The 24726-nt window shown below is 42.4% G+C and overlaps 1 protein-coding gene and 1 pseudogene across 2 annotated transcripts in view; one reads left to right on the forward strand and one right to left on the reverse strand.

The window, feature by feature from the left end:
- POLRMT (RNA polymerase mitochondrial) overlaps window positions 1-24726 on the forward strand; it is a 96028-nt gene that overhangs the window by 15313 nt on the left and 55989 nt on the right. For both annotated transcript variants that reach the window (XM_083181063.1, XM_083181053.1), the window contains 3 exons: window positions 280-463; window positions 18539-18688; window positions 19752-19919. In XM_083181063.1, coding sequence (XP_083037189.1) covers window positions 280-463; window positions 18539-18688; window positions 19752-19919 — 502 coding nt within the window. The remainder of the gene's footprint in view (window positions 1-279; window positions 464-18538; window positions 18689-19751; window positions 19920-24726) is intronic.
- On the reverse strand, window positions 15839-15957 carry LOC146039270 (5S ribosomal RNA; annotated as a pseudogene).

Consider the following 24726-nt stretch of genomic DNA (forward strand, 5'->3'; position numbering starts at 1 on the left):
ATTGTATGAGACTTATATGGGCAATTTAAGGTTCCTAATCTATTCATAGTGAATAAATGTTGGTAGGGATTTTGTTGAGTTGCTGAAATCCTCTTCAGTGTGTGGATGTTTTGCCCAAAGCGCCTCTACTCAACTAAATTTCTCCGCAGCTATGTCTGGTTGTGCTAGTGAGTCCATATGCTGTGGCTTTTTCTCATGTCTTTCATGTTTTTGTTATTTATTTTTTTTATATCAAAATCCGCTTATCTGAAAGTGGTGTAATAACCTGTCTCTTTCTAGATGCTTAAGACAAATGGAAAAGGATGTAATGTCAATTCAACAACTTTTTCAGTACTTCACCTTTGTTGAAGATGAACGTGATATGGTACTTAAAGCCATTCACTGTGTCAGACCAGACTTCAAGCCGCCTTCTAGAATTAAAGTTGTTTGCAACTCCCCATTGGTCAAGCGTTTCTACAGTAAAGTAAGTAATTGCAGAAAAAAATATATTTTAAGTAACACAGGCTGGGTTTCTCTTTCATCCATGAGGGATATTGTTAATAATACAGGAGCTTTGGCACTTTAAATGTTCCCACAAAATCTCAAGTTACTTTAACACTATACTCCCTAGGTTGACTGCCCTTCCAGAAGCTACAGTGCTCTGTGGCTCCTTTTTGCCACCTGCTCAGTCCTGTTTGATTTTGGGACTACCACTTGGGTCTTCCCTCACCTCCTGCAGATGGGAGCCAGATTTAACTCCATGGCATGCACCCGGGAACCACCATAGGAAGAGTGTAGTGTACAGAGTGCCAGGTAGAAAGTTATTTTGGGGCATCGCTAGGCACAGGAAGGGGCCATCTTCTTTGACCTCTGTTGGGCATTGGGGGAGGTGATATCTATACAGCATAATGTATTTGGAGTTTGTGTGAAAACTAGTGCTTGGAGGAAACGCATGTAAAATGGTGAGCATAAACAAACTGCACACAGTTATGGCTTTAATGGTAATAAACCTCAGTGATGTAATACAGTAATGCTGTACCATGGCTACTGTACTGCATCTCTATATTCCAGGGACCATTTTTTATTTTTATTTTTTTAGAATGATGGAGATTGTTTTAATGGCAAAAGTACAGATGTGTGAAATTATATGTTGGATCCTCTCTGTAGGGTCAGTTGAGAGGTACTGTGTTGGGTTAATGGTGGGGCTATGTTTATGTTTTGAAAGAGACCTAGCTGTAGAACGTCAAAGTAAAGAGATTTTTCTTCAATAGGCATCCTGGGGGCTAAATAAAATCCTGTTGTGTGAAATATGGAGTACAAATTTGCAAACTCATTCTATAGTAAAAATAGAATGGGATTTAATGTTCTCATTCTCTGTCCCTAGCTAAATAGTATTAAATGACATGCTGCATGCTTAAAAATTACAGTGGTTGCAGGATTTGATATATTTAAATCTATGTTGCATTTTCACAAACATAATCATTATCCAACGTGTGTCTCCATATATCTGTGTATGTATAATATTATAAACATTCTAACCTGTTCTACTGTGATAACTAATGACACTTCTTCATTAGATCATTTAATTGTTAATTGCTACAGTTCAATGTAAATCTAAGCCATTAGTGATTAGATGACTGGAGATGTATTTTACTGTTAAATATATAGCTTCAACATGTCAATGACACTGTCGCCATCACCGAGCTAGAAAACTGTACTAGCTTTAGGAGAGTATACAGGTTGAGTATCCCTTATCCAGAATGCTCGGGACCAGAAGAATTTAGGATAACGGATTATTCCGTATTTCAGAAATGTTTTATATTTCAATGATGTGTCTTGAGGTATCTTGTAATTATGTTGTACAAACACATCCAACACATGAAATACTGTACACACGAATATATTTTATTTGTGCCTAAAACAAGGTTTTAAAACATGAAACCAAGTTTGTGTACAATGTTGGATACTGAATTTGAGTGCTAAGTAATCATTTTCTTGCAGATTTTTATTGCCAGTTACATCTCAGTAGTGCTGGTACAGATGTCCCCAGTAGTGCTTTTAGAAAAAACAAATAAAAAAAATGTCACTTTCTGGAATGTATGGTTTTTGGAATAATTTGCATAAAGGATACTCAACCTGTATATCACAATCGGATATCTCCAGGCTAGAAGATTTTGCTAACAGAAAGAGATTACACATAAAAATATATACTGTATAATGATGTGCCAATAATCTGAAGCTGGCATTAGTAACCTGAACAATACATATAAATAATACAGTCACACTGTGTTGTGATCTGAGGTGGTAGTGTATTTTATTGAGCCTCAATAAAAAGAAACAATGCATCAAACAGTGGATACTAATATATAGAGCATTGAATGAGGATCAAAAACCTTTTTCAACATTTTCTAAACAAATAATACTATGGAATAGAATAGATGAAACCGTTATCTCCTATCCAAATAAAACAGGGACGGGAGGTACTTTCCCCAGCTTCCAAGAAATTAGAAGGAGAAAATATCTCTAAATGAAATATCTCTAAATGAAATACTCAGCATGAGCATATAAACATTATAGTGTTAAAATTCAAATGAAAATATAACAATAAAATAAATGAAAAACATCCGACAACCGGCCCATCCATGGACAGATCCAGCCAATCAGCAGGAATTAGGTAAAGGGAAGACAAAGCGTATGGAGTAGGTAGGGAAAATGAAGGAAAGGGACAAAGTGGAAGCTGAATATAAAGTATAACTTGGAAATCAAATTATATAGTAATAGGAGGAGTGTTTTGTAGGAGTTGAAGGGAGTACCATGAGGTATTTTGGAAGCAACACCGAATCGCCAGCTTAGTATGAGAGGGTAGAGTTTGAATAAATTTATCCCAGCAATTAAATAACTTTGGAGTCAATAATTCGTTATGGAGTGAGGACTCTAACCAGTCCATGGTGAATAAAAAGATAAGTCGTAAGGTCGCCATGCCTATAGAAGGGGCTAGGACCTGTAACTATTGCTGTAAAATGGCTTTTGGTACTTGTTTCCTAGCACGGCCACAATCGCGGGCATCGTGGGTCATTTCTAATGGTATGCGATGCGATGCCCGCGATTTGCCATTGAAATGCATTAAAAAGGTCAAAATCGCGTCGGTCGCATCGCATGCGGCCAAAAAAAGCATGCGATGCGACTGATGCGATGACCGCGATTTTACATAGGGAACAATGTAAAATGCCTCAATTGACCCAATTAAACATAGGGAACAATGTTAAATGGCCCACAGACCCCAAAAATCCCCCCTGAAGTGTGAAATGGCCCCCCCAAAAATTGAGCGCAGCGAGCCACCGAGCCCGAAGCGTGGCGAGCGGACGCGGATACCTGTGAAGCCCGCTAGGGGACGCGGATACCTGTGAAGGTATCCGCGTCCCCTCGCGGGGCTCGCTACGCTCGCCACGCTTCGGGCTCGCCACACTTTCTATTCTCAACTCCACGCCAACGTGGATAGTGGGGGTATGAAAACTTCACCCCTCGCGGGCTCGCTGCACTCGCCACGCTTCGGGTTGACGTTGATCGTGGGGTGGCGTTAACAATTTTTTGGGGGGCCAGTTCACACTTCAGGGGGGATTTTTGGGGTCTGTGGGCCATTTAACATTGTTCCCTATGTTTAATTGGGTCAATTGAGGCATTTTACATTGTTCCCTATGTAAAATCGCGGGCATCGCGTCGGTCGCATCGCATGCGATTTTTTTGCCCGCATGCGATGCGACCGACGCGATTTTTTGACCTGCGATGCCCGAGATCCAAATCGTTGTGGCCGTGCTAGGAAACAAGTACCTGGCTTTTTCACCTACTTCCAAAAGAAGTATAATAAGCTTTTTGTCATATTTAGGGATATTGGGTTGGTCTGCGATGTAACCAAATAGTGCCCATGAGTCAGTACATTGGAATGATAACCGCAGAGTGATCTTGGCATAATTGTGTAATATTTGCCAGAAGGCGTGTATGTGTGGACATTGCCAGAGGCAGTGGAAAAGGTCGGCATCTGTTATATGATATTTGGAACAGTCAGATCTCTCCGCCGTGCCCATCAAATAGCAGCGTTTAGGTGAAAAATAAGCTCTATGGAATATTTTATAAAGCATTTCCTGATAGGAACTAGCTGGGATAAGTTTGAGGTTAATTAAAAAGGTATCTAAGATGTCTTCAGAGTCAAGTGAGGGGATGTGTGATGTCCATTTAGCAAGTGCTGGTAGTTCAGTGTCGGGATCTGATTCTGGGCGAATGCGAGCATATATAGTGGAGATGTGTGTTTTAGTATGAATTACCGAATCAAGGGGGTTCGTAATCGTAATCCTGGGGACGTAATTTAACTAAGATTGATTGCAGGTAATGGGTAGCTTGAAGATAATGGAAAGTGTGGCTAGGAGGGAGATTATAACGTTGCATAGCTTCATCAAGTGTGAGTGGTACATTAGAAGTGTTAAGTAGGTGTCATAAACATAGCATTCCAGAAGATCGCCACGCCGTAAAAGGCGGCCCGCTTTACCATCCTGGAGCTCCAGGTTTCCTACTAAGGGGAGGGATAAGGAATGGAAATATCGCAAATGAAGGGATTTTCTTGCACGTTGCCAAGCGTATACAGTAGAGGACAGTAAAGGATTATCAAATTTAGCTATTTTTCATTGAGATGGACATGCATGTAAAAGGAAGCTTATACCCCTTTTACACCGCTGAAAAATCCGGGTCAGTGGCGTGTCAGACCCGGACCTTCGGCGGTGTAAATGGGGTCAAGCCGTGTCCATTTACACGGGTCCTCTACCCAGGTCCTGACCTGGGTAGAACACGGTTAGGACCCGTGTAGAGGCCGGTGTAAATGTTCCCGCTGCGGGTCCAGGCACCCGCAGCGGGTCCGTGCACGGCATGCAACGCTGGGGAAGCTGTCCCCAGCTGCTGCAGGAGGAGAGGGGTGTCTGCGGCTGCTAAGGGCCTGGGGTGAACTGTCAGGCTGCTGAGGGGGGGAGATGGAGGGGATGCTCCCCGCTGCTGTAACTCCCCCCTGCAGCCGCGGGGCCGGGAGTGGAGGCAGCGGGAATCAGCAGTGCAGGTGGGCAGGGGACATCATCACCTGTAGAATCATATCATCACCCCCCCAGCGCGGGGTCCAGCCTCCAGGCAGCGGGGTCCGGCAGTACAGGCGGGGGATCCATTCAGCGTATATGAAGTTGCCGGCGGGGTCCCTCTAGCGTATGGGAAGTAACCAGCGAGCGTCCCTGCGGCGGCTGGGAACTGCCGCTACTAGTTCCCATACACTGGGGGGACCCCGCCGGCAACTTCGTATACGCTGAATGGATCCCCCGCCTGTACTGCCGGACCCCGCTGCCTGGAGGCTGGACCCCGCGCTGGGGGGGTGATGATATGATTCTACAGGTGATGATGTCCCCTGCCCACCTGCACTGCTGATTCCCGCTGCCTCCACTCCCGGCCCCGCGGCTGCAGGGGGGAGTTACAGCAGCGGGGAGCATCCCCTCCGTCTCCCCCCTCAGCAGCCTGTGATTTGATGCTGCAGGGGGGTCATAAGGTGCAGGGGGTGATGCTGCTTCAGGGGGTGTGTGATTTGATGCTGCTTCAGGGGGGTGATGATGTGCAGGGGGGGGGGGGGTGATTTGATGTTGCAGGGGGGTGATAATGTACAGGTGGGGGGGGGGTGCTGCTGCTGCTAGGGGGGGTGATGATGTGCAGGGGGGGATTGATGTGATGCTGCAGGGGGGGGGGGGTGATGATGTGCAGGGGGTGATGTGGTGCTGCTGCTGCAGGCCATTTGTAATGACAAGGCAGGGCTGACCCAGGTCCAGTGTAAATGGTGCAGACCCTGGTCCGACCCAGGTCGAAGTGCTGTGTAAATGCAGTATAAAGCAGGGTCAGACCCTGGAAACTCCAGCGTTCAAAGACCAGGGTCGGACCAGGGTTTTTGGTGTAAAAGGGGTATTAGAGAGAGAGGGGCACATAGCTGTGAATCTAGGGCAACGTCAGTGAAACCAGTGGAATTGTTGACCCAGTCCACAGCGAAGAGGAGAATACAGGCTAGGTTGTAATGTTTTTAATTTGGGGTAAATTGACTCCGCCTCGGTGGGTGGTCTGTGACAATTTGCAGAGGCTGATCTTAGGCTTTTTAGAATTCCAAATAAATTTGGTGAGCATGGAATGAAGTGAGGAGATGTCCGATTTTAGAGAGCAAAATGGGAGTCCTTTGCAATACATAGAGTCATTTCGGGAAGCTGGCCATTTTAAATAAATTACATCGACCTAGTAGATTGAGTGGTAAGTTCTGCCACAAATTGCATTCTGTTTTGATCTTTAGGATGACTGGATTGATATTGTACATGTAAATGTTATGAGGATGAGGCGGTAGAGATATGCCTAAATAAGTAATAAAAGTGGAGGCCCATTTAAAAGGGAAGGGATAGGACCAATCTAACCTCCATAAACATACATGTATGTGAATAAACACATGCATCCAGAGAGCGCCACACAATTGGAAATTTGTTCAAAGCATTATTAAATTTATTGGTACAAACATATAATCTATAAAAATTATTGTAACTTAGGTACAGATTTGTAATAAAAAATACACATAAAAAAGAAGGAACAACGTATACTCCTTTAAAAATATTTGCAGCAGATAATGGTCCCGACAGTTAATAATTCAAATGAACTCTCCTTAAGTGGTATGTGCAATTAGGTTAGTTGCTCCCTGTGCAAGACTTAGAGGTAATGATTTCAGGGCAATCGAGAGGGTAATAAGTAGCTGGTTTTTAAGCTTTATACTTGCAGTCCATCATGTCCGTGGACCGCTCAAGCTACACTGTCAGCTGTCGCCGCCTGTTGACGACCAGCTGATACTTCATGTACAGTGAGCGAGCCGTCCACCTTCGGCGCACAGCCAGGTGGAAGCTGCTGGACTGCCGGGGATTAGGAGGAATTGTGTAAGGTGCAGGTAGACTCACCCAGGCTGTTCTGGCTTATCTCTTCTGCAAGAGAACGACTTGCGTTGTTGGTGCCAGGGTACTGGGGGTCTCCCGCTGATCACTGGTGTAGACAGCCGGCTCAAACTGATGACAAATCAGTTTAAGGAGTTAGCACGGGAACTGCTGGTAGAAGGTTCACGTTGGGAGTATAAGTTAGCTCTGCCCCTTATACGACTATTCTGTTAGGAATTTATGCTAAGTGCTTCTAAATATTCTATTATGATAAGACATCATGTGTATTCCGGTCTCAATATGTTGGACAACTACCCGAATGGCGCCTTCGGGTATATTTGCTCTATAACTCCTGCAGGAAATGTGGTCCGTGATATGTACTTGCTCTTTGCAACTCATGCTGTATTATATTTTCTATTTGATGCAAGATGTTTGTGTATCGACATGTCTGCCTGTTTGGGCACTCTGTTCTTTAAAAATCAATAAAATTACTGAATTTAAACTTCAATGGCATCTATTTATAAATCACACAGTTACTAGATATCTGGAGGGTACATTATCCCACTGAAAAAGACTTCACAAGTTTATCGGCAGCCCATGGTACCTTATCCTGCATCGATTTGACCTTTTCCCAACAAAATTTTTATTCTCTAAGACACCAGAAACTAGAATAACTCCTAATATGTTTATCTGATCATGCTCTAGTGGCTAGCATTATCAGTTGATGTAGAATCATGTCGTGAGTGACGCTTAACTTACCCGTCTTATGTTTCCTCTTCCATTAAGTTTATGAACGTGATAGAATCAAAGTGGCAAGACCCTCTCTTGTTTTAGCAGACGGTGAAATCTGTATTACGAGGGGAAATTATTTTGTATGTAGCCAAATATAAATGGGAGAGCTCTGCTCTCTATCTTAAATCTCAGATTAACTACAACATATATGCCAAATTTAAACGATCCCCGATAGCGGGATCAGTATGAAATCCCCCCTTGCGGGCTCACTGTGCTCGCCACGCAGCGGGCCCGGTGTCTCGCTACGCTCGGCACACTATTTTATTCTCCCTCTATGGGTGTCGTGGACAAAGTGCTGGCATTCCGGCGGTTGGGATTCCGGCGTCTGTATTTCGACCGTCGGGATTCCGGCCGCCGGGATTTTGACCGCATCCCCCGACAGCTAGTACCAAGATATTACACATTTTTAGAGTCTTTTATGCCTCTATATATTCCCAGGGTACTATAGACAAATCTAAGGAGGAAACTTTCTGGCTAGCATTACCACACCCCCTATTTGAGGATCAGGCTGAGTCCTTGCATTTCCCAATTACTAATGAGATCGTTAAGACTATCCTGGGACTGAAGTCTTTTACCATACCTGGGTCCGATTGCATCTCCAGAGAATTTTACAATATTTTAGTCAATAGAGTGAGTGACACTGTGTGTGAGGTTTTTAACGTAATTTTAAAAGAACACAGAATTCCATTATATATTCTATTTTAACTCTGCAATTATCAAGGTATTACCTAAGGCGAATCATGATTTCAAATTCCCAGGCTCATACCAACCAATATCACTTTTAGATGTTGACTATAAGATGCTAAACTAAAGTATTGCTATAAATTCAGTAGATGCCGAGAAGGCTTTCAACCTGGTCACCTGGAACCACTTGTTTGAAACAATGGGGTGGTTTTTGTTTCCAAGGGAGTTTATAGCTGTTCTTCAAACTTTGTATTCTGACCCACTCACTAAGGTTGCCACAAATGGCTATTTATCTACCCCATTTGAAGTCCAGAAAATACTAGACAGGGTTGCCTCCTTTCATAATAGATTTCGAGGCATTAGTATTGGGAAAGTGATCTTAAAAATAGGTTTATTAGTGGACGTCATGCTTTTTTTTCCGTCCCTTTTTATTGTAGAGTTTTTGTTGCTCTTAAGCTCTATTGTGGGACAAAGTTAATTTGCATAAATCAGAAGTCCTTTATGTCAGTAATACAGGGCTGACGTTAGCTTCTCCACCTGTTGTGACATGTTTGGGAAATTTTAAATATGCTAAGCAGAAAATTAAATATCTTGGAATTTATATCCCAGCTAATATTGCCAAGCTGTATGCTGTTAATTTAACTCCTGTGATGACCGAAATAACTAGGTTGTTAAAGGCCTGGCGGTACAATCCAGCATGAGATTTTGACTATATAGTCAAAATCGCAAGCAGATCGTACTGTATACAGGTTTTTTACCTTGCGATCCCGATGCGCGCTCCCGTGACAGCACAAATCGAAACCCAGAAAGGGCAGCAATGACTATATTGGGCAAATCAAATGTAGATTTGTAGAATTGTATGTAAAAAGTACAGAGTTAGCAAAGATTGTATAGCAAGGGAATCTCACCGTGTGAACACACCATTATTTTGTTGTTTGTCTGTGGCTTGAATAAGGAGAAAAATCTAATTGTTACGCTGGGTACACACCTGGCGATCTGTCATTAATAATATATATGATATCGATATAGTTGACGATATTGAGTGTGTATATGTATGTGTATATATATATATATATATATATATATATATATATATATATATATATATATATATATATATATATATATATATATATATATATATATATATATATATATATATATATATAATTTTGTGCAGTGTGAAAAGTCAGTCTTGTATAAGTACTGCCAGTATTTCAGTGATCGTGCTCAGTAAAAAAATTATGGGTCCCTGGGACCACTCATTTTATACAGTTGGGGTCCTACTCTGCTGTTTCTGGGTCCCATCACATATTATGCTTTTGAGCGAATCCCCCCCCCCCCCCTGTCAGAATTAACTTAGGTCTACAGTCATTAGGTCGACCCCACTAGGTCGACTGGCAGGAGGTCAACCTGACTTAAGGTCAACATGGGCCAAGGTCGACATGACTTAAGGTCGAATTTGCATAAAGGTCGACATGAGGAAGGTCGACTGGTCATAAGGTCGACATGGGTTTTTCACTGTTTTTTTTTTTTAGCCGAGTGTCGACACAGTCGACATGGACACAGTTGGCAATGAGAATCGGACCCTCGCATCGCTCGCAATGCTTCGGGCACGGTGGCTCGCTTCGCTCGCCACAGCTTTAATAACCTCCTCCACGCCCTAGTGGATGGTAGGGCATGAAATACCGCCTGTCGGCACATGTCGGCTCAAAAAACAGTGGAAAACCCCATGTCGACCTTATGACCAGTCGACCTTCCTCATGTCGATGTTTATGCAAATTCGACCTTAAGTCATGTCGACCATGGCCCATGTCGACCTTAAGTCAGGTCGACCTTCCTGCCAGTCGACCTAGTGGGGTCGACCTAATGACTGTAGACCTAAGTTCATTCTAATAGATGACCGCTTCCCGTTTATACGGCCTTTAGTTTTTTTGACAGTGTAATATTCTCCAGTGCAGTTTGCGGCCAGTAATGACAAGTGGGAGGGGGCCCCCCTGTCTAAAGTGACCCCAGGCCCCCTGAAGGCTTAATCAGGCCCTGTTTGTGTGTGTGTTTGTCCAGGTCGACTTTGTCCAGGTCGACTCTGAAAAAGGTTGACCTGAGTTTTTAATGGTTTTAGGGTGTCTGTCGACATAGGTCTAAGTGTACCTCTTCACCTCGCTGCGCTCGGCACACTATTTTATCCTCCCTCCACGGCCTAGTGGATGGTAGGGCATGTCTACTCAAAATTTTGAAAAAGCATGTCAACCTTTTGACCCTGTCGACCTTTTGACTTATGACTGTCGACCTAGAGTCATTCTATGATCAGTCCGTACACCAATGAAGTTACATCCAGAGTTTTATAGCACAGAAAAGATACCACTAGGTGGCTCTGTTGTACTACAAACAAACGTTAAATGAAAAAAAAAAAATGGGCCATAAAGTGAAAGTAGGTCAATAAGAGCAACCGTCTTAAACCAGCCCTCCATGAACCAAGGTCAGGGGAGTGTAACTCTGCAAAGAAGATAAAGAAAACGAATACCCCTTTCACACTTGCAAAAATATTCCGGGTTTTTGCACATGAACGTGCATCAACCCGGGATTTAGCTCAGTGTGAAAGGGTCTTGAAAGAATATCCCGGGATGAGCATTCCGGGATTTCTACCCAGGTTCTGAATGGTCCCATACCCGGGGTCGGGTACACGGGACTTTAAAAAAGCTGCTGATTTGGTGCTTTCTTGGGCTCACAGATGCTGATGTCATCTTTCAGAGCCCTGGAGTCCATTTCTAATGACATGCATATGTATTTGCAGGGTTTTCCCGGGATCAGCGTGAATTGGGCTGTCCTGGGTCGATCCCAGGTCTGAGTGCAGTGTGAAAGGGGTATTAGTTCCAAAGTGAGGATGCACTAGCTGAGAATTCCGCAGCAATGAAAGAACACATCTGCAGTTCACATGGTCCCCAGCAGCATGGCAGAGGAGCAGTTAATCACCGCAATGAAGGCACTGGCATTCCAAATCACTGGCCACCCACATCATGAGGATAAATAATATAGTGCAGACTCAGGAGTCTGCTCAGTAGCAGAAGGTGTAAGCAGCCACAACCAACCCCACAGAAATAGTGTCAGCAGGTGAAGACTCTGCAAATAAGATCAGCAGGTACTTCTCAAGAGGGATACGGTTGGCAGCCAGAGCAGTAGAGGATACAACATCAGCATCTGTGTGCTTTTAAGGGCTATTATAGATCCCCTATATAGCGCATATATATATATATGAGCACCACCTTGATACCCCCGAGCGGCTGTGAAATCATCAGCTTTCTCTAACCAACCCCCACCATGCCAATATTGTGTTTGCTGGCAGAGCCTCACTCAGCAGGATACCAGACATCACCTTCACCTTCACATCTACCAGCGCCCGGCGAGCGGCGCTGAGGGCAGCCCACTGCAGACAGCACAGAGAGAGTCATCTATAGCCGGTGCCCGTCATCTGTCTTGACGTGCGGCACCGAAGTCCGTGACTGCAGCCGGCACCTTGGTGATTCAGTGCTGGATTTTGAAACAACAGGACCCGGTAAGCTTCGGGTCTTTACCTGAGACTGAGTCACACTGTCCACTCTTGTGGAACTACAGGTATTTTCATGCCCATCTGAACTATTCAATCTGCTTAAACAAACCGGCGATAATCTGTCCACTGTCATACTGACATTATTGGAAAGGACACATAGTAATGTAGTGTGAAGTGGATACTATTCTACTTTTTGGAGAAAGAACTGAGATATTATCCATCCCCAATGAGCTTGGACAATTAAATATAAGGACATTGCCGAGGGGTTTTCACAAAGAGTATAAAACTGCTTTTTTTAAGGTTGTGTGCTATTAAATGTATTTTTAATTGATTGCATTTTAGTAATAAATAAATCTAATTACTGGTATATGTGCGCTCTCTTTGGTTCTATTACTATTATAGCCTTGCTGCAGTCTCTACAGTGCACAAGAAGAGAAACCACCAGACTGTCCACTGTCAAATTTTTCATGCAATTTAATCTCCTCACCAGTCAACATTATCTGTAGTTGTGGTTGCAATTCCTTTCAAAGGTCTTCCGACGATCGTCAAGAAGCGATCATGCAGGTCATCCATAAGAACAGCCGGACTTTCACTGAGGCCCAAACTCACTCCAGCCAATCCCCCGCCATAAGGGATTGCAGTATAGTAGATTCAGGAGTAAAACCCTGAAAATAGATGGAGGATGGCACTTGATAAAAAACTGTGTCCTTGGAGTAACTCTAAAACATTGCCATGCGTGATGCGCTGCCTATTGGAAACCACAAAATACAAATTAACGCTATCTGTTTCTATTCTTTAAACAGAATAAGAAGTGGTCAAACTTATAAAAGGTCTTAAGCAGACTCCTGAAAATACATAGGGGGACATTTACTAAGATGGGAGTTCTGTTTCAGTGGGGATCAATCAGAATCTACTTTTCATTTATTTGGCACCTTCTATAAGAAAATAGATAGTATCTGATTGGTTGCCCATAGCAACAACCCATGTGAAATAAAACTCCCATCATAGTAAATTTCCCCCATAATGTTTGTGAAAAGCTGTGGCACTTGTCAGAGGAAAAAATTATCTGCCTGAGGCAGGAAAAACACATACCAGATAAGCAACAGCATTGTGTTAATTGGATAGCCCCGTTGTCTGTTATTATTTATTTGAAATGACCGCTGATAAAAGAATACCGCCCCTCGGGGGTGATTCTGGTTGACACCCAGTGCTGCGAACTTCTGCTTGTCTTTTAAATTCCGCCCGCAGGGATGACCACACACACCCCCTCGCACGCCTTGATCCCCTGATGGCTGCGAATAAATGCTTGGTATAAACATCCATTCACAGCCTATGGGCGACACCCACATAATTTGATGGTCGCCGACCAATCGAATGATGTGGTGAGTATACGCAAAACTAAGACACTCTCAGGTGTCTTAGTTTTGCGTGTGTCCTATGGGAGGACCCCTGGCCCACCGCTCCCCGCCCGCACTGTTGTGTACGAGTGCCCACTCTGTTCGTCATGGCCGCTCGCACATAGCGTATGCACATGCGCAGATTAAAAACATTGCGCTCCCATGCGAATTCGCATGGGAGCACATGCACCAGAATCACCCCCTTAGTCTGTATGTTTAGTTTATATGCTTGTCTGAAATATAAGTACAACAAACATAGCCCACTCAAATTGGGCAGAGATGCCTAGAACTATTGCCCCGGTGCTGCATACCAGATTTCAGTGCAAAAAAAAAAAAAAAAAAAAACGGAATTTGGAACTATTTAAAGTTTAAAATGTCAGGTTTTTTTCTTCTACTTTCTGATTGGTCAAAACTGATAGTCGTGTATGGTTTATGGGGATAAGGGTGCAAGGTATTAATATTATGGTTTAAAAAACAAGATGTGAAATTCCCACAATATTATTGGGCATAAATACAAACTTTTTCACTTCTTCCTATTGTTGTATCTGGACCACACACATAGGACCAAAGAACTAATGTCCGACATAGTCACAGTTTAGACATATATTGATAACATAGAGAGTATGGGGAGAATCAAGGCGCCTTATAGTAGACTAATATTTCTCAACAGTAAATATAGATATATATGCAAAGATATACTATAAAAAAATGTGTTTATTTAACCAAAATAAAAGAATATGGATATAAAACAAGGTATTTTTTGTATACACTTAATTCATACAATGCATAGAAACAATACATATAACACTTATACACTGGGTTGGGATGGGCAATGGGGATGGGAAGGGTAAAATGGAAATGACACAAGAGTGGGAGGTAAATAAAAAATGGTATTTAAAACAAAATGAACATATAAGAACAATAGGTCTATCCCCTTTGTTTACGAAGTATGGTTAGTACTTAGCTGGGTATGGGGTAAGTGAAAAAAAGTTCGAAGTCTTTTTCGTAGTTGGAGACCTGGAGGTAGTGCTGCAGACTCTTGGCTCAGTGGCAGAAAGGATTGGAGGGTAGTCCCGACGCGTTTCGTCCACTTGAGGACTTCTTCAAGGGGAGCAGAATATTGGGGTGTGATCAGTGAGAGTATTTATACTGTCTGTGATTACATGGGGGTGGGGTTAGGAACCGGAAGCGGAAGTGTCCGATTTTTCGTATTTATAGTGAAAGTATAGTACTAAGCAAACATTTATAGCTGGTATTGGTAGATTCTGAGAATTAGTCTCTGTTGATTTTGTCTAGTTGTTGTAGATCTGCAGTGAATACTGCTGTGATCGGTAACACTGTTTTCCGTTGGACCGGAAGTGCGTCACCGCACTGTCCGTCCGTGGAACGCGGAAGTGGATGTAGTTGGAGCGCACACAGCGCTGACGCTGGAGCGCGGTAGTTGAAGCCTGTGCCGAGTAGACGTTGGACCGGAAGTGCGTCTCCCCGCTGGAGCGCACGTAGCGCTGACTTTGGAACGCAGATGTTGTATTGAGCTGACGATAAGCCGGAAGTGCGTCTCCTTGCTGGATGTCCGTGGAACGCGGATGTTTACTGTATTGGAGCGCAAGCCTTCTATTGGAATGTAGTCTCCAGTCGGATCTCAATCGTCATACTTGTGGGGGCGGAGTTTTCCATTGTGGGACACAGACGTTGTCATGGTAATCCTCTATTGAAGGCATAATTAGCTCTTTGTGATAAACGTACTAAGGAACAAAATAGAGTATAAACGTTAATAAAAAGAACACTTATTAAAAAAAATTTTTTGTTTGCCGCATGCCTGCATTTTTCATTCTTCATTGTCATATGAGTGACATTTTTGTGCTGGCGTGCAAACAATGGTGATCCCATGTGTTTTGCTTATTTTCATTGTAAGGTGACAAACAAGAGAGTCCTGTATATACTTATATTCAACTGTGATATTACTCTACAATTACAACAGTATTTGTGACAGTGTTCACTTGAAGTGAATTTGAATGTGTGGTGATATTATTTACAGGTGACAGAATTTTCATTCTGAGTGAGACATATATATATAGTGAGGAATCCTAAAATCTATATCACCATATAGGTGTAGTGAACTTATATGTTCTATAAAGGTATAGTCCATTTTCGGTCATGCTCTGAGTCCATTAGCTGTATTTACAATAGTGATTGTTTCATTTTCTTTCATTCCTTTCTGTTAAAACTTGCTGAAGTATTTAGAATTTATGGTTAGTCACTTCTTCAGTTAATAGAGGAATGGTTACGATGCCAGGTATTTATGGTTTATGTTTCAGGTTTTTATAAAGTTCGTGTGAAGATGGAATTTTCAAACATTCGGGCTAGTGTCTTCGGACATGATGTCCCTTGTACCTTCTGAAGGCCCTTCATTTACAACTACCATCAGAGGTTCTTTGGACCTGTTGGTGTCCTTCCCTGTACAATTTTACATGCGATACCCAATTTTCCCTGGTGGTCTCCCTCCCAGGTACTTGTTGGGCCCACTGCTTTTTAACTTCCGAGTTCGGATGGAATCGGGTTTGTGCAGAGTGGGATGGTCGCATTTCCTTGTATTGGGGTCACTTTCATGCAGGCCATGACCTCTGTGGTGTTGTTTCTTCAGAGGAAAGGGGCTATTTCGTAGCTTTCATTCAAACCATGGGGTGACAGGGTGTTGAGTTCGTAAATCCAGAACATCTCACGTTGCGAAAGTCTCTTTGCTAGATCTCCTCCCCGTGGTCCAAGAGTGACGTGTTCAATGGTGGTGAATTTGAGGTTTTCTACGGATGAGTTATGATTATTTAAGAAGTGTCGAGATACGGAATGAGTTGTGAGTTTATTTTTGATGTATCTGATGTGCTCCTGTATTCTGAGTTTGAGTGGGCGTTTGGTCTTACCCACGTATTTAAGACCACACGGACATTCAATCATGTAGATGGCTGATGTGGTATTGCAATTGCAGAAATGTTTCTTTGTATATTTTTTGGTGTTGTTGTAATTCTGAAAGGTTTTTCTATCCGGATGTACATGTTTGCAAATGTTGCAGTGACCACATTTATATGTGCCTGTACATTTGGTTAGTGATGTTTGCTGGGTAGGGTTGCTTTCAAGCAGGCTTGGTGCTAGTATCTCTTTGAGGTTTCTTGATTTTCGGAATATGACATGAGGTTTATTGGGAAGTATATCTTCTAGAATGGGGTCCATTTTAAGTATGTTCCAGTGTTTACTGATGGTTTGTCTGATCTTTTTTTCTTCGCAGTTGAATTGCGTGATGAAGGCTAATGAATGGTTGTTATCTTCTCCTCTTTTGGGTTTGATTTTCTCCTCCAGTAGTTCTGCTCTGTTGAGTTCTTCACATTTAGTAATTGCTTGATGAATGATTTTTTCAGGGTACTCCCTTTCCCTGAAACGGTTGGCATAGATTTCCACTTGTTCTGTGCATGATATAGCTGTGCTACAATTTCGTTTGATCCTGTAAAATTGTGAGAATGGGATGTTGTCTTTCCATCGTTTGACATGTCCGCTTTTGTAGTGAAGGTAGCTATTTGTGTCAACAGTCTTGATGAAGTTTTTAGTTGTAATTATCTCCCCTTCATTCGATAATATTAGGTCCAGAAATTCCACATGATCTTTACTTACATTGAATGTAAATTTCAAGTTATAGTTGTTATTGTTGATGTGATTAATGAATTTCATGAAGTCTTCCAGGTTTCCATCCCATATAACAAGTATGTCATCTATGTACCGTTTGTATATATGTATATATTGATAACATTTTCCACCGCTGGAGTAATTAGATTGACAGTGTCCTCACTAGTTTTACCGTGTAATGGTGTGCTGTCCAAGATGATTATGGGAGTACCAATATGTTGTCCTAGATGGAAAGCGTATCCTTGTGGGTCCCAGAATGTTTATAGTAGAGGTGCAAAGTCCTTGATTAAGTTGTATGTGAGTACAATGAAAATTGTCGGATGCATGTCTTCTTCCCGATAACAAGAACATTACATCTCTACCTGGACCATTCCTGGACCCACAAGGATAACGCTGGCTGCATTATTTTCATTTGCTTCTGTAGCACAAAAAGGGCTTTTTTTGTGCATGCACAAATCATGTAAATTATTTTTCCTATTGAACTCATTTGATGCATTGGTCAGTCATCATCACATCGAATGATTCGATGGCGGATGCCTAGCCATTATTTGACAAACCACCTGAGGCACTGCCTCACGTTTACAGCCTGAGCGGCTTTTTGATCCTCGTGGTGAGGAATGCCAGACTGACTTTAGCGGCAGCAGCTCCTTCATTTATACCCCTGCAGTGTTGTCATTTGACCTTTTGGCTCTGATATGGTGATCTAAGACCCTGCCCATAGGCAATCCATGTGCTGGGGGACAGACAGCTAGACAAGTAGGAGGGGCTTCCACAACTTGCACAAATGTATTTTTGTGCAAGTTATTTTGGAACTCCACATTAAACTGTATCTGTCACCTAATGCTGAGGATATTGTCAAATTTTCATAAATTTTTTTGTTGTTAGAACTTTCATATAGGTGTCTATTCTCCGGGCCATTAGACAGAAAGAAGCTGGGACAATCAGCCGTTAACATTTGCATAGCATACTAATGTTTACTACACTTTTATTTATTTATTTATTTTTTAACTGAGAATCTATCATTTGTGTGTGATTGTGCATTTATATAGTATACTGTATAAGAAAAAAGAAAACTTTACTAGCCACCTTCTACTTCCATTGCCTGCGTGCAGGTTAAACAACTCATAAGGCTCTGCTATTTCTGTGATGGTAATTCCTGAGCCTAGTATGTTCTCAGGGTACTTTTTACCAGATATAATTAATATTCAGGCACTTGTCAGAATCCTACTCATTGGTGGTGCACAATTCTGTAGCCCTTATCCAAGATCTAGCTCTGTAGAACACGCAGCAGCATGTATCTTTATATAGATGATGATGTTATTATTAATTATAGATCATTTAGCTCTGTTATTTGAAGGCATTATAATTTAGCATGGAGATAAGATTAGCTTTTGAATCGCATTGATGGTAGTGGCTAAGCATAGTTGTTGCTCTACATGGTATTGTACCTAAATGTGTCTACAACTACAGATATGTTTTTGTTTTTTCTTCATCAGGAGCCTAAACCTTCTTACCCCAAAATGGATTTCACAGTGTCTGATTTGCAGCAAAGGTTCAACGAGCAACTGGGGTTTGAGAGCTGTGAAACCGTGACTATAAACTCTGTGGAGGCAACTAAACCAGTGTCTATGGATAGGACCAAAGTGGTGAGACCAAGAAACATAAATGTTCTGTTGAAATAAATCTAACACTTAAATCTACCACAACATTTCATGAAAAAAAAGAGGAGCTGGTGGGAGAGGGAAATGATGGAAATCCTCACAGAGAAGACCTAAAAAGAGCCACACTATGCTAGCCCCAATTCACATTGTTCCACACATTAGCTTCTCTGAGTCACATTACACTACAGTAGTACTGCCCATGATGCTGTACATTATTCCCACAGAGAACTAATGCACCTTCCACATTATACCCATCCATTAGTAATTGTCCCTTAAACATTATGCTACACAACAGAAATCCTCCCCATTATATATTATGGCACAAGTAGTGCCATTCAAATTATTCCACACAGTACAAATTCCCTCCACCTTATACATTATGCCACAAAGTAGAAATCCTCACCCTCCTTATACATTATACTCCACATTAGAAATCCCCACCATCCTCGTACATTACACCACACAGTAGAAATCAATACTACACCGTAGAAATCCTCGCCCTCATTATACATTGTACCACACAGTAGAAATTCCCTCCACCTTATACAGTGTACCACACAGTACAAATCCTCACCCTCCTTGTACATTCTGCCACAAGGTAGAGATCCTCACCCTCCCTTTTTGAGGCTTAGTACATCTGGCCTCCAGTCTCTACAGACATTGCGGAAAATGGCTGCACCACCCTAGTTATGGCTGTACCCCTAGTGTCCATTTAATGAGGAAGTGGGAGAAGGTTGGATTTATTTCTCCATGAGTGCAGCGGTAGTCACCAAAATCTAGATGGGTAAGCATAACCATGCCCTTAAATTTAGTAACACTTGTCTAGGCTGCAATAGGGTAAACAAGGTTAAACACAGAGGCCAAACTATATTTCCTGATTTTTTATATGTCCTATATATCTCCCCACTATGTCATACAACCACTGATGTTCAAGGTCCTAAAATAGCTTGCCTCGGACTGTGGTTCTTCTCATTGGAGCAGAGCTTGCTGATAGTTGGGTGAGCGGAGGTGTTCTCACAGTCTAACACTTAAATTCTGTATTCTACAGAGGTCTGAGCTAACTGCCTTGCGTGCAACTTGGAAAAAGGCTCTGTGCCATGCTCTCCATGATTCAAAGAAGCATTTAGCAGAGATCAGCAAGAAGTCAGGCAGAATAAACCTATACCCCTATTTGTGTCTGCTGGAGGATGAGCAATATGTGGACGTTCTTTTACAAGTTAGTGAGATTTTTTTGAGACAAAGTTGTGTGCAACAAGTGTATTGTGGTGATAGACTTGTTTTTATTAATTGTAAATTTGAAGTATCATTTGTGTATCTTCTACAGTGTGTCATGTTTTAATTTTGTTAGGAGCATACACACTGTACAATTTGTTATTGTTTATTTTCTTTGAAATGTTTTTTTTTTTTTTTTTTAACGTGTACAGAGTACTGAGGGGCAGATTTATTAAGCTTGGTGAAGTGATAAAGTGTCTGTTTTTTATCACCGGCCAATTAGCTCTGTAACTGATGTTACAGGCTGGGTTTGAAAAATGACAGGTAGGAACTGATTGGCTGGTGATAAGAACCAGACACTTTATCACTTTACCAAGCTTAATACAGACATTCCTCACTTAACAACCTACCTGTTTAACAACCACTCAGACTTACAACCTGGCCTTCTTTTATCGACCGCACTGCAACTGCTCAGACTTACGACTCCGCCCTTGAGTCCTGCCTACCCATTCATACTTACGACCTGCCCAGACTGTTTAGTGACCCGTGCTGCACACATTTTGCAGCATCTCTGCGACATGTCAGAGAATAGGAGGATAGGAGGAGTATGACTTTTCTTTATTTAGACCAACCAATTCATTTAACAACAAGTGAGGAATGTCTGTAAATTAATTATGCCCAATTACTGACAGCTACATTTTTTTCCAGCATATATATATATATATATATATATATATATATATTCCTGGAAATTCCGCACCTATCACAGACGAGTCACCACGGTGGTGCTCACTCCAAGGATAAGATATCCAGACAATAAAGAGCAAAAAAAGAGGGCACTCACCAATCGTTGAATAAATTTTGAAGAGAAAAACGATTTATTGATGCTTACATGACAGGGCTAACGTTTCGGTCTTAACACAGACCTTTGTCAAAGCCAAGCAATATCAAGAGCAGGTCCTTCCACCATGAACACCCTGATGGGTGCTTACAATGTTAAATGCACCCCCATTGTCAACGCCACCCCCACTATCAACGCCAACCCGGAGCATGGTGAGCGCAGCGAGCCCACGATGGGCGGTGGTACTCCGACCTTTTCATATCCCCACTATCCATGGCGGCGTGAAGTTGATTTTAGATAGAGTGGCGAGCGCAGCGAGCCACCCAGCCCGAAGTGTGGCGAGCGGACACGGATTACTTTACATGTATTCCGTGTCCCCTCGCGGGGCTTGCTGCACTCGCCACGCTTCGGGCTCGAATTCGCATGCACCCTGCTAGGCTCCAAATGCTGAGGCTGGGAGGTTCCTGATCCAAAAAGTATCCCTGCAATCATACCCACGTGTTTCAAGCTTAGAATTTGACGGCAGATAAGAACTACTTGGCCCATCTAGTCTGCCCCTTTTTTAAACATGTTACCTCAAACCATATTTGATCCTTATTTTTTTGTAAGGATATCAATATGCCAATCCCAAGCATGTTTAAATTGTACTACTGTACTGTACCTACTGTATTTGCCTCTACCACCTCTGATGGGAGGCTATTCCACTTATCTACTACTCTTTCTGAGAAGTAATTCTTCCTCACATTTCCCCTGAATCTTCCTCCCTCTAGTTTCAGTGCATGTCCTCGTGTTCTGTTGCTCCTCTTCCTGTGAAAAATGTCTCCCACCTGTACCTTGTTAAAGCCCTTGATATATTTGAAAGTCATGTCCCCCCTTTCCCTTCTCTGCTCCAAAGTATACATATTAAGATATTTTAGTCTTTCCTGGTACGTTTTGTGATGTAGGCCATGCACCATTTTAGTTGCCCTTCTTTGTACAGTCTGTGTATTTATATCCTTCTGGAGATATGGCCTCCAGAACTGAACACAGTACTCTAGATGAGGTTGTACCAGTGACCTATACAGTGGCATTATTACTTCTTTCTACTGCTGATACCTCTCCCTATGCAACCAAGCATCTGACTTGCCTTCTTCATTGCTTTGTTACATTGCCTACCTGCCTTTAAGTTCCCTGAAATAGTGACACCTAGATCCCGCTCTTCCTTTGTGTCATCTGCAAAAAGGCACATTTTACCCTCAATTCCATTTGCAATATCACCAATAAAGATATTAAAAAGCACTGGTCCAAGTACAGATCCCTGGGGTACTCCACTTGTAACCTTTCCCTCCTTTGACAGGGGATGCAGTTAAAATCCCAGCGGTTGGGATCCCGGCGTTCAGAATCCCAACGCCGGAATCCCGACCGCCGAAATGCCGACACATTCTCCCTCCTGGGGTGTCCACGACATCCCTAGAGGGAGAATAAATTAGCGTGCCGAGCGTAGCGAGGCACCGGGCCCGCAAGGGGGGGGCTATCCACGTCCCCCCCTTGTCGGCATTTCGGCTGTCGGGATTCCGGCGTCGGGATTCTGAACGCCGGGATCCCGACCGCCGGGATTCAATACTGAATCCCTTTGACAGTACTCAGTTTACTACAACTCTCTGTTTTCTGTCCTGCAACCACGCTCTTATCCATTCAACTATCTTAAAATCCAATCCCAAGCTTTCAAGTTTATTTAACAGTCTGCGATGTGGGACAGTGTCAAAAGCCTTACTAAAGTCTAGATAAGCTACATCTACAGCCCCACCTTGGTCTATTACTTTATCAAGCCTTGATTATTTTGTTTTTAAAAGTTAAAAACATTTTTGTGAATAAGAACCTATGTTGTCTTGGAACCAAAACGGGTAACAAGATTAGAATTCCAGTCATCCTGAAATAGAAGATCCATGAATTCCATGTGTCTTGGGGGCCAGAAGAACCAAGCTTCAAAAAGTGATAAAGTGGAGAGTGATAAATAGAGACAGGATTATATGCATTTGCATATTTGCATATGCATTTGCATATTTTGCCCATTCTCACTGGTTATTGCATATTTTACCTAAAATCTAGTGATTGTGCATATTTTAGGCCCGCCCCCTTTCCACCCGCGAGTCATAGCACTGTTTTGCCCTGCTGCTGCTGGCCAGGTAGTGGTAGAGTGTGCAGGCTGAGGCAATATGTGCGCAGAGTGGGGAACCTTGGATGGACGCTATGTCGGACACTGCTCTAGGCTGCCAATCCATGTTGATAGTCAGTCAGGGCAGATGCCATTACGAAGCTCCTGAACCTTTGCCTGCCCCTGGCCTGTGACTTTACACCAAGAGACAGACTTCTGCAGCAGAGGAGGAGGGCAGAAGGGTTGTGACATCACACGGCGCGGAGAAAATGCTGTGTCACAGTGAGTTTGTGGCGCAGGGAGGGAGCCTTCCACTGCGCCGCCCTCACACGCTATGCTGACATTTGATCCATCGGCGCTGGAGATGAGGGTCCGTGCAGTTGATGCAAGAAGAGCTTTGGACGCTGCAGTTTGCTGTAGCAGCCAACATACTGACATCTGCAGATGCTGTGGGCCTATTTTTGAGGTTTATTTACATCTAATTGTATGCTGATTTTTAAATAAATAAGTTAAAAATTACTTTTTTTATTATTTAATGTAGCATATTTTAACACTTTTCATGCATATTTTAAGTATTTTTCATGCATATTTGCATGCATATTTCAAGCTTTTTTTGTTGCATATAATCCTGTCTCTAGTGATAAACAACCAGCAAATCAGCACCTAACTGGCATGTTACATACTGTGTTTGAAATATACGAGTTAGGAGCTCATTGTTTATCACACTCCACTTTATCACTTTTTGAAGATTTATGCTTCTGGACATTGAAGTTTGCCCCGGTCATAATATACAGTTTAAACCGCCATTTTGATACCACATGAAGTAAATAGGAACTTTTTTCTTGGTTTTAGATTTATGTTCTTCAGATATGAACATACACATATTAAGATTAGTTCTAGATTATGTCTCCCAAGACATTAATTTAGGAGTTATTTTATGAAGTGTAGGCACAAGCAGGTGTCCAGCAAGTGCATTTATGACACCGTTTTTATGTACTTGTACATTTCTCTGTCACTTCCAGTGGTGGTTATAGTTGGAATGAGGAGAGAATTTGCTTTAGTGGAAACATGCCTTATAACAGCTACTAGCCATTTTGACTAGATTTAATTATATGTCTTCACTGTACTATTTTGGTTGTAGAGGGGCTGTATGCAGTTATCCAATAGTTTTTCATTTACATCAGGTTCACTGCAGCGCACAGTACTAGGGCACTTTGTAACCCTGTTAGAAATCTTGATGCCATCTGCAAAAAGGAGAGGCAGCTATCATGAAACACAAAACTGATTCTAATCTATTCCAATGGTTATGAGCCTTCATCTGCACTTATAGCCCATTGACTATAGTACTGATTCAGGTCCTTTACTCAAACCTGTCCACAGTCCAATCCAAGGATTCTCCGTTTTTTAAATTCATCTGTCTCATAGCTGGCTGGATAATGGCATACATGTTAAACTATTACGTAAAGATTATACAGGGCAAAAATAATACACAGCTAATACACCACAACAATAAATCTGACGCTGAAATTGAATGCAATTTCCCCTGAATTCCTGGACCTTCCCGGAAGTAATTCCAGATGATTTGGTACTTTGGTGTTATTTTTTGCATAAGATATATCTCATGCGATTGATCAAGCCGAGATAAATTGCATGAGATATTTCTTATGGTATACACTTGTACCAAAATATAAAATGAAAACATCAGTCAAACTTTCTGCGATATATATCACATGCGCAGAAAGCACTCCATTTTCCATCCGATTCCGATATCAAAGGTGCAGTCCGACCAACCAAGTGGCTCCTATCCGACACTCACGGGACCACGCATCAGATCGG

The sequence above is a fragment of the Crinia signifera genome, chromosome 1 (genome assembly GCF_055691185.1).
Source record: "Crinia signifera chromosome 1, ASM5569118v1, whole genome shotgun sequence".
Classification (NCBI taxonomy): Eukaryota; Metazoa; Chordata; class Amphibia; order Anura; family Myobatrachidae; genus Crinia; species Crinia signifera.